Below are 11,736 nucleotides of genomic sequence, written 5' to 3' on the forward strand. Positions count from 1 at the left end.
GATGCTCAGTTGTGGAAGGGCTATAACGTAAGAAGTTGTTGAAGTGTGTGCGAGTTGGTAATACTTATCGTATTTTTTAGTTATTCAAATAATTTTTTGATGAAAATATGGTTGTGTTTGCACTTAAATATTATCAAATCAACTAACAAAATATGTAATATGATCGATTGTTTGACGAAAACCGAACACCGAAACTTTGAGAGCAAGGCAATAAAAGAGGTTCGTTACTATACATAATTGTTTTATTCAACGTCGCTCCCTCAGGATGATGCAAAGATGAAAAAGCAATGTTGAGCAGATAAATCTTATCCGATAATTAAATTGATCTCGAGGGTCAATTGCATTTCCCGTCTACCGCCGATTGAAATCTTTCGTTGCCATAGGCTTCGTAAAGGGTTGTGACATGGTCTTCCGATGAGATTAAAAAGCGACGCAGACATGTTACTGATTGCGCTGGCTGTGGAGTTTCTCAAGTTGATGAATTTGTCATAGCCAAGCGTGCCATGGTGAGGTGGGGTCACCAGAAAATGCAATGGAGAACTAATTAATCGGCAAATGGAATGACAAACGACCGCTCATTCACCAAACCTAAGATCTTTGGCAGGATTGGTTGATTAAAATGAAGCGCGTAAATCCAACAGAGTTCGATTACAACAGCTCGATACATGCACGATGTTTGTCCCAGCACATAAATTAGGTATGGCAGGGATCGATCCTTAAAAGGGCGCAACTGCCCTTACTCTGTAGATTGAGCTGACGAGCGGAGATTGTGGCAGTCAAACTATGGTAAGGGGGTAGTGGTTTTCTCGATGCTCCGTCGCGCTTGGTGCACAACCTCACGACTTAAAAATTAATTATTTCGTCTGATGCTGTACAGGTACGTACGAATGAGTGAGAAACTTTAAAGCACGACTGAATCGATAATGATCGGTGCAGTAAGGCGCTGGCGCCAGGAAGGAAGTCGCCGCTGCGCCGCGTCGTGAGCATTGAGGCTGGTAGAATGCAGTGTTCGATCGATTGGGCGGTCTGTCTAGCATAGTGCACGGTTGCATGAGATGCAGAAGTTGTTGAAAAGATTCAGCTTGACAAATCCATACGAACACTCGCCAGCGGAAAGTAGGAAAAGTTACGTTGCTACAGCTTCTCTTGTGGCTGCATTGCTTGGAGAATTGAAGTAGACCATCAACCGTGCTGAACGATGGCGCCAACGGCAAAACAACTTACCAGTCCATTGCAGGCGGATAGTGCCACTCGAGATTGGTCGTGACCTCGGACCTGGCCTTGGTAGTGACAGTTGATGTTCCTCATAGGTCGAACTCGCGTGCGAACGTCGCGCCGATGTCGCTCGATCACCATTAAAGGCGCAACAAACGAAGCCGTCGACGGTCTGGACTCGGATGTAGTTGAGAATGGAATGGAAGAGAGTTTATCTGTGAGTTTGGTGCACTCTTCAGTGCAGTTCTCTTGCAACGAGTTTCATATCAATCAACAGGCGCACTATGGATTCATTAGGCTTCAACTGTTTTAGAGGCGTCGCCAAGCCTTATAGAATAAGCGTCGTAGAAACATAAATGCGCAGCGTAGACGCCACAGGTTACGCAGCGATTGAAAAACTCGTTTTGTCTCCTCTAAATACGCTACTAGCATTGATAGTGGCGCCTAGCCGTTCGTGATGCTCGAGGCATAAGCGTCACGGTGGCGACGAGTATTGATTGATAGGTGAAATCACTACGGAATATTCCCAACCTTGCCCAGCCATAATAGTTTTCATGCTCAAAATACTTACTCAAGCTCCACATGAAGCGTTTCATCGTCTATATCGATGTGGTAGTGGAGTTGTTGTGAGGGATTACTTTCCACTACGCTACGCCGACCACGCCGCCGGCCGCGATCAGAATGAGATTCATCTTCCCCGTGGGTGTAATGATGAGTTAATGTATGTGAAACAATTTCACCGAGATGATTTACTTTTCGTGGTACGATCACTCTAACGCCCTCGTTCAGATGGTGAGTGTACAGTCCTGTTAGGGTACAAATAAAATCTTATACTTTTGGTACGCTACTTATACGCTACTTCGAAGCGTGCTAGTGTTTTGGGCTCGAATTGTAGCTCATGTAGGGAAAAATGCGTAGTCACAGAAAAGCTTAGTTTAACGAGGAGTTGTAGCGTAATATTCTGAAGACATTAGTGTATTTGATCGTAAGTCCTACCTTGATATGATGTGAGTACAGGATAAATAAATAAAATCAACGGTAAAATGTACAATGCCGTGGACGAACTCATTTTATACACTTGCTCTTTTGTGGTGATGGTGATGTTCGCATACAGTAGATAATCGAAACAAAATATTAAAGTTTCACTGTTCACTTTTCATTTTTAACATTTTTTGCTTCGATCAATTGATGCACTTGCAAAATATCCAACACGGTACGCTAGTTATGGGCACTAATTTCACTGGGCTTTTTCTCGCACTATGCAATACTAGAGGCTTGGTTTGAGATTTAGTTAATAGATACACACATCAGAAGGTTTTTGCACTGCTTAAACTGTACACTTCCAGCAATTGATGTGCATAGTTCTCGAACCCGATACAGAATACTGAGAATTTAAACAAGATGCACTTAAAATCGCCACTTAAGCATTTTGTTGCTTAAACGTGTAGAGATAATATTGTGTGTATGCAACACAAACAATGTACACTAATCAAATGATGCGTCCGATCGCAGATTCACAGGTAATGACGATAAACTATTGCCCTTCGCTCGCAACTCACCACGCTGGCCAAGCAGTTGGCGTGGATTCGAGTTTTTATCCATTATCGATCAATCTACTCATGGTGAGATCGCACTGGAAGTTGGAATCAACCTACGCGGGATATTGAGGATGAATTAATACCAATCGCTTCCACAACTGTGAACTGGGCGGATGGCAAGAAGCCGCAAAGAATCAGTTAGGGCTTGGTGTCGCGGCACACGTTACGCTCAACTGTTCGGCTCGGCCGTGCGTACGCAAGTGATCGCAATCGTGGTAAGCGGCGGGATTGTGGTCTCGCGGTGCGCAACAAACTCGAGCAGCGGTGGTCGTGATGCTGTCGCAATACTACGACAAAACGACAACGCTGCCACGCTCTTTGGAGTATGGCGACAGCTGTTGGGTGGAGTGTAGCGCGCAGCGTAGTGCACGAGGAAGCGAAGTAGGCAGTGATTTTCAATCGCTGCCGTAGCGATGAATTCTGCGGTTAATTTGTGGTCGCCCGGTTTGAGCGCCGCGCGAATCTGGAACCAAACCGACGGTACGAGTTGTAGGCGATCGCGTGAACCGTCCGGTTTGGACGATTTTCACAGCTCCCTGTGATGCCTTCCGCTTGCCAGAATGGTTCGGAGGATGTACAAGAAAAGGTAGCTGCAGGTGGAAGTCTGGAGAAGTTCGACACGCTTTTATCTTTCGTCGGGCATCGGGTAACAGCATCCAACCAGCGCGCCAACTCTGCTCGTACAGCGTGGAGCGGCCTACCTCACAGGTTGACTGTGAATAATACCTCGCTCCAACCTCAACGGGTATTCATTGGCTTCAAACACTCCACGAATCTGAAAGGAGATGAAAACAAAAAATAAAAACGGCTCATCACCACGGCGATAGCGGTCTGGCAAAACAGCAAATGATCAGGTAAAATCGAAATCAGATAAGGTCTAATCGAGTTTTAATACTGTGCCGCCAATGTCGTACATCTTCGGGAATGGCTTTTCGATGTCGTCGCATAATTCGAAGGGACGTATTGGAACCGTCTGGAAGGGGACGACTGTGCGCCGCGAAAAAGATCGGCGGCTCCTCGGGCACAGGCGCCACATGTAGACTCGAATGGGTGCCTGAATTGCTTTCATCAGCGGCGACGTGGGTGGATATTGGAATACCTTTCAAGAGGCTCGCGTTGGCCCGTCAATGTTCGATAGCTTTGGCGTTGAACATCTATTTGAATGAATAATTGATTTTTAAACAGTTCACACGGTTGGCAGACAAAAGGCTTTGTTTCGGCGACTTTTACTATATGCGAGAGGTAATAAAATAAACCTTATACACTGACTTCGGAGTAGGACGTTAGCCGCTGATGCTACTCCTTTGCAATACTGTATCGCAAATACATTCGTTGACGAACGTTTTTTTAAACCAAATCGTTATCGATAATCGGTCGTAAAACGCTGGCTTGGGCTGTGTTCCTCAAATTGCTGTCATATACATAAGAAAAACGAATGTTGCAAATAACGGAGTGGGATATACACTCATTTATTGATGTTTCTATATGTTTACCCGTTTGTTTGGGTTTCTACTACCAACGCCAACCAGTTAACAACTGCGAATTTGATCAACTCATCTTATTGTTGTTATTTCATAGATTTGTGTCGAAAATCAAAATTCATACCACTGCCATTCGACGCAAACTGTTATGCAGACATCTCCAAACGAATGCTTTCCTGGTGGCGCCAGAAATTAAAATGCTAATCGCTACTAGCGTCGATAACAGTGTCTCATCATTGGGCCAGAGAAACTTGTGCTACAATTTATGGACGGTGTTTAATTAAGAGTTTTATGTGAAGAGAGACGCTGTGGCAAATTTTGGGTCGTTTTGCCGTGGGTAGGATTCGGCATATTATTCGGAATCAAATTCTGGGAATTGTCACAGTATTGTGTGAGTCTGAAATATCGTATGATAAATGAAACCGCGGGGGTAAATGGTATCGCAATTTGAAAGCCCGATAATACCAGCCACTCTAGTAGTAGTGATAGTGTAAAGAACGTCATTCGCACAAGGAAAACGTCCTCCACCTAATGAATCCTACACCCACGACGCGAAAGGATGATATATTGGTTTAACCTTGTGGTAGGATTATATGCTGATGGCTTTGTTACGCCATGTTACGCATTGGAAAACGATACAGGCAAAACGAAAAGTTTATCTTTCTTTCGGGAAACGTGAATCCTACAACGTTCACGGCCTAGGTCCAGTTTTGTTTAGCCGTAAAAATCTTCCCGCCATCTGAACACCGGCAAGCGCTTTGGTGGCCAACTGAAAAGGATTTAAACCCTCGGTGTGCGATACGAATGGAACATCGCACTAAGCTCTGGGTCGCCGATGTGGGTCGAGATAGAAAACAACAACTCTTCGTAAGATGGAGGAAAAATGAGAGCTTAAAACAGATGAAATAAATATAGCACACACACACACACACATAAGACGTCGATGCATGCGTATTCGATTCGCTTGAATATCGATGCGACCATAATAGCATGCTCAATTCAGCTTAAGATCAAGTCAGATCGGTCAATATGGCATTACTTTGGGCGATTTGTGCCGCAATTACTGTGTTCATCACTTCATTCATCATACCCAAAATGGCCGTCGTTACTTTACGGTAAAGTGGGTAGACAGAGTGTAAACTATGGACTGCTCGCTCCAACCATAATCGAAACCACGATCAGTCGAGGCGACAGCTTTGCGTTATAATCCTTTCATTCATTTATGTTTGCTTCCGTTGCGGCGGCGACGACGACGACGACGACGGCTACCAGAGCAACGCAAATGGATTAACTGGACTGGCGAGTTATGAATGTAGGATCACTACTAGGCGCCAACTACTCACTCGCTCGCAGATTGGTCTAGAGCGTGACGTCTTGGGCAAACATAAAAATCCCATAAAATAACAATGAATAAATCAATACGGCCAAAAAGGCCATTGCTGTTTTCGTTCCCCAGCGGACTTCGAAAGGAGTGCTATGGTTTATAAGGAGTGTTTCGGAAATGTTCACTGAAAACTGTCGAACTTCGATTGACATTAACATGCGGCTTATCACCTGTTAATTAAAGTGTCATCCTCAATGTCTCCGTTTGCTTTGTTCGCAAATCCTGCACACTATTATTGAGTGGAGCTTTTGAAAAGAAATCGACGAGGGTGACAATAAAAAACTACAAACCAGGCTTGACGTTGGGGATTCAGAATGCGTTTCGCAAACGAACTCCTAGCAGCGGGTTGTTTTTTACTGATAGCTTTTTTTTAAGATTTTGCAGTGCGTTTTTTGGAAAAATTAAAAGCAGTTTGTTTGATTCGATGGTTTGCTGCTTGAAACTGCTCGTCAGTAACAGTTTTTTAGCACCATCACCAGCATTTTTTTTTTGTAATTTAATAACATACCATATAGTTTATGTTATAAAACTAAACTACCTTTAGTTGTGAATGTCTTATAAATTGTTTACTTGATACTTCTTCTTCTTTTTCTTCGTTGGCCCAGCAACCGTTGTCGGCCTGCCTGTACGTACCACTAATGGGATTGACTTTCAGTGACTTATTGATTACCATAGCAAGATAGTCACGTCCTACGTATGGGGGGACATGATCCATTCGCGGCTTGAACCCATGACGGGCATGTTGTTAAGTCGTACGATTTGACGACTGTGCCACGAAACCGGCCGCCTGATGCATCTAACTTTTTTTTTGTGCATGAACTGGCTGGTATAGCAATATTTACCAATTGATTGGAATCGAGGGCAGTTTCTTCGTACACTGATTACTCATAACGTACGAGCAGAATCGAGAGCGTGTGGTAATTAAATACTTCCTATGGTTCAACGTTCATTCACAGATGAAATAACGTCAGCGCTTGCTATAGGTTATTTTTGGAATAATGGATCGTATGTTATGGTAGAATGGAAGGTTAAGTAGGCAATAATCGTAACTTTGCTTTCTACGAACTCTAGCATTGATGACGATGATCAAATTGCTAATTGAATTAAAATATGATATAGATTAAAATGTGATACAGTCAGCAACTTTATGATATTTGTAAGATGACTATGGCACGTAGATGCAATGTCAACTCAAAAGCTGTCTGCCAGCGAATTACCTTGCTCTTGGAATTTGGAGAACATGGTTTATATTAGCAAAGCTCTGTGCAAATTATCACTCCATCGTACGACCTGTCTGGCAGTGGTGTGCAGAAAAGTGATAATTAGCCATGATTTATGTCACAGATTGTTCACTGCGTGTTTCCCTACCCAAGCAGGCAAAGGACTCCAAAACAGCTCTGCAGTCCGGTCGTATACGATGTTAGTTGTGTTAGAGTTGGGCAAGCACTGGCTGTCATTTGCATAGCCCAACACGGTTTGATTATTTCTACTGATATCTTGCCTTTGCTATCGGTACATGCCAAAGTTAACACAAGCATGTTGATCGAACGGAACATTTTCCTCGATTTTTCAACTGTAAGTACGATTCATAAGATTAACAAGTATTTTTTCAAGTCATTGTGCAAACATCTCACATTCCGCTGTGGCGACGTTAAAAATGTATTATCAAAACTGTGCTTTTGCAGAATTATATTGCTGGCAGTATAATTGCGTTGCACATGCATCTGTGAGTGACCACTGGTCAACTACAATCACTAATGGCCACACAGTGAAAATGTATAAAACACAGAGATGACCACACACAATCTTGTTCCTACCACTAAGTAGTTACCTCCTACGCACCACTTAGCACCTTCATGATGTTTGACATACACTTGAGTTTTGAACCAAGGCCCGTATGCCGTTGAGGGTACGAACACACCCCAAAAAGCCGTCGTTCGTGCTTAAGTGTCGCTCAGCGCGAATTGGATCCCCCAGCATTTGTACGCGCATAAGGTGTCGTGTGTAACGTGCAATCGTTTCGTTTGTGACAGATAACAGCCGGTTTAGTCTCCGGACTACGGTATACGGTTCGACTCCCACGTGCAGCCCCCAAAACAAAGCTATTAGTTGATTGGAATACGCACCCTAACATACACATACACACATAATTAAAGTCCTCCGCAGGCTGTCTGTATGCAAAAGGACCACTTCCCTTTTGGGGACTTTATTGACAGGCTGTATATGGCGACGGTAGCGGTGACAGTTAAGTGATTCGACAAATTCGCGCTACGATGTACGCCGCAAAGAGAGGAAAAAAGATATATAAATAAAAATATTGAAAAGAGAATACATTTAGATAGATAGAGAGAGAAAGAAAGAAAGAGAGATTATTATGGTTGAAATAAACCGTTGTATGCAGGGAGTTTCAAGAGTCGACACACGTCGTTGCTTCTTCTAGAAACTGAAGCAACTTTCGTGATCACATTATCAGTTTCTCTAAAGAGGGTACATGAACAAATGTAGAATTTTATATACTTTTTACATCTGTACTCATATTTGCATTATAAGATTGAATTGAGAGAATTCGGCCCCGTTAGTCCGTATTACAATACGATAAAAGTTGTAGAAGACCAAAAGGATATTATATTACATTTTCTCGTTGATCTCATATCCCTCTATCGCGTTTTTTGAAAATAGAATTCAGCTATTTAATAATAGCGTAAAAACAACAATACTATGGATAGGACAATGACTGTGGATAGGAGAGACGATAACATTTGTTTCCGTTTTGCTGGATTTCCATAGTAGCTGTAAGGTTATTGTGTATGGTTTTTTGTTTGTGTGTGTTGTGTAAGTTGCCTTGTTGGTGCCATCTTTCCAATACGCTATTGGCCCATTTAAGATATCTTATACTTCAAACGATGGGCGCCAGATTTTCATTTCATTTCTCTCTTGCTCCTTCTTCGGATGGTTTGGAATACGATACGATACAGATGAAAAAAGGCTATATTCACAGTTTGAATTTGTAATGCGGCTTGATTGCTAATAAATGGAACTAGCGCCTCGAGTTGTACACGCATGTATTTATGGTTTTATAATCCCGGGAGATTACCATTTACGCAAAATTATGAAATCATTCCATCCGTTTCAAAGTTAGGAAATTGCATAGTGATTTAGGAAGGACTGGATAAGATACAGAGACGAAATGTTTGCATATATTCTTTTTTCTTAATTTTAACAGCGGGGTATATGGAATCTGATGGCAAATATGACAATGTAGCAATAAACAAAAATCGGCAGTGAGGCTACGAAACTGATAACCTTGATTGCATAAATCCATTTGGACTTGTACAATTGTACACATTTTTTAAAGAGCAACTCCGTTTGTTCTTTCTGGTTGGTTTCATTTTGCTACCAAAAATCCAACCACCCATAGGGCCGGAACGTGTCCCGTCTTGCAACGTGCAGACCGGAGCAGACAAGACGTGAAGCAGAAAGATTGTGTGAAACTGTGAATAAAAGAGCAATATTGATTGCATGCGGCCGGTCGAAATCAGATACAAAACACAACGGGGCCAGCCCTCGCTTTGTCTGATCGGCCAAAAACCATAAAAGGTTTGTTTGGTGTGTTCGGTGCATTCAACGATTTCTCCGATCGTTGGTATGCCATTGGTATAGCAAAGGACAGGCAAAGGGAGAACAGAGCCCTGGGATGCGTCCTTTATACCTGCCTGCCTGTTACTCGGGTGTCCTACCCTACGCCAGTGTCGTTTCACCTACAATCGTGGTGCTTCAACAATAATGATCTCGAAGTCGGTTTTCGGTTTCTTCCCGAACGAGTTTCTTCGAGATTCCTGGAGGGCTTATGCAGCAAGGTAAAGCATTGTGTAAACACCTTGCTGGCGCCTAAATGATACCTTTTCTTTCTCTCGTTCGTTGTTGTTGTCGTTTGCTTTCTAGCAGTGTGTTCTTTGACCATTGCTTAAGCGTCACTGAGATTCTGATATTCTTCTACACTATAGCTTCATGGCAGCAACTTTTGACCACCGAAAAGCAGTTGCGCAGCACGAGCGAGGAGCGTGTTTAAAGCAATAGAAAACAAACTTCGTAAAGAAAAGAAGATCAGATGCAGAGAGACTGTAAATGGAAAAATGGGAAGATCAGTTTCCGCAGGCGTACCGTGTCTGTCGGACTGGGAGGCCGCCAAGATTACGTTCGGCAGGGTGTCGGTTCTAGAGTTCATGGAACTTGTCGGTTGGCACCTTGAAACCATCCGCATGTCATGTCTTGTTTTGTGTATTACCCTCGTTGAATCTGTGCTACATTGGGTTTGAAAGAAATGGCTCAGCGAAAACTTAATGGTTCCTCCGTTACAAAAAAAACTTTCTTGCTCCTCTAACGAAAAGCGCGCGATGTGCGTAGCTATATATTTTCAGTAAAAGTATGGTTTGGTCAAACTTTCTTCACCTGCCAATGAGCAGCATTTGATTAGTATTACTTGTTTTTAAAAAAAAACCATAAATCCATTTGCATGGATATCGATGTGTAGTAGACGAGCGGCCCAAGAAGCTTATTAAATAAGTCCATAACAATAATTCATTCCAAAAATAAATACATCATACAAAGCATCTATAGTTTACCTTCTTCTAGTGATGGATTTGTATAATATTTGGCGTATTTCGAAGAAATTGAGGATGAAATAGATTTCCACAGAAGCCACTATGCATTGATTAGTTGTGTACATTCGGCGCCGTGCTACGGCGTATTAAGGCGTAGTTATGCTAAGCATCGATCCATTTCATGCATATTACGATCCTACACTTGCTTGCAGGCTGCTTACACACAACACATAATGAATTATGATCACTGGATGTGGCAGATGTTGGTGGTAGAGCACTTAAGTCGCCGAATAGCACGGCAAAGTGAAAACACTTGAAGCACTTGAGATGTTTATTTACGACTGGTTACAAATTGATCACCGATACGCAAGCCGTTCTGTACTGGTCACTTTGAAGGGCAATACGTTTCATTATTAAGCAAGCACCGCACGCCTGACGACTTTAGCACTGATCTAATTCGCCTCGATGGAATAATCTATTTGCCGTCATTCAACTAGTCAATTTTCGAAGCGCAATCGCTACGAAAAGACTCCGAATCCTCACGGCAACTCGATAGAAAAACAGACGAACGCGCACCACCGACAACCGTCCTGTGCGAGAAGCAGGAGAGCAATAAAATGTCTTACTCTGAAACTCGAACCACTCAGCCGAAACCAGTGCAGTGCTGCGCAACCACTTTTACATTTCTTCAAACACTATTTTAATCTAGGCTAAAAGAACGATAAATATTTTAAACATGGTATATCATTCTAACCACACTTATGATTCATCTAATGTATTGCGTATGTAATCTGTATAGAATATACAATACGTATGAAAGTATTTAAAGTTTAGTACCACTGATGCTATGTTTTGTTGGTTTAGTGGGCTGCCACCATGACACAGAAAAAAATGACTTTGTTCGTTTTAGAATGAGGCTCTGCTTAAAAGTTGTCATAGTTTAAGTTGTTGCAAATAAAATGAATACAAGCAAAACAACACTATTTTATATCTCAATTGAAACGGGTCTATAAGTACATGAATTAGATTAAATAAGGCTAGGGCGTAATATTCTATAAAATACTTGCTTCCGCATTTTTGAAATTGTGTTGAAAAAAATGTTTGGACATGTCCAACAATCGGTATGATCGAGTGTCTCCGAAGATGAAAATGTTGGTTTTAAGATAAAACGTATATACTTTTATGTTCGATATTTGCCAAATCTATGTTTAATTCAACATGCCAACTAAAATAAACATAAACGCCACAGTACATGGTACCACAAATTATTACAATCAGCGACATCAGCAACCAGTCATGTTCTGACGCTTTCCAAGGCAAGAACTGTGCAAGAATATCGGGTAGTTACTCAGTTTTCATGTCACATTCGCTTTCATTATACTTTTCGTATCGGCATCTTTATTTGTTTGATTTACATCAAAGTATTTCCGTTCAAGGGGTAGATATTAGTGTTGGGG

At 42.2% G+C, this 11,736-nt stretch overlaps 1 protein-coding gene across 1 annotated transcript in view; it reads right to left on the bottom strand.

The window, feature by feature from the left end:
* LOC120950794 (A disintegrin and metalloproteinase with thrombospondin motifs 7) overlaps nt 1–11,139 on the bottom strand; it is a 19,329-nt gene extending 8,190 nt beyond the window's left edge. The window contains exons 1-4 of the mRNA XM_040369106.2: nt 10,301–11,139; nt 2,212–3,588; nt 1,787–2,021; nt 1,225–1,387 (exon numbers count right to left, since the gene is read on the bottom strand). Coding sequence (XP_040225040.1) covers nt 1,225–1,387; nt 1,787–2,021; nt 2,212–2,284 — 471 coding nt within the window. The 5' untranslated portion in view covers nt 2,285–3,588; nt 10,301–11,139. The remainder of the gene's footprint in view (nt 1–1,224; nt 1,388–1,786; nt 2,022–2,211; nt 3,589–10,300) is intronic.
* Between the last annotated feature and the right edge of the window lie 597 nt (nt 11,140–11,736).

This window comes from Anopheles coluzzii, chromosome 2, assembly GCF_943734685.1.
Source record: "Anopheles coluzzii chromosome 2, AcolN3, whole genome shotgun sequence".
In the NCBI taxonomy this organism is placed as follows: Eukaryota; Metazoa; Arthropoda; class Insecta; order Diptera; family Culicidae; genus Anopheles; species Anopheles coluzzii.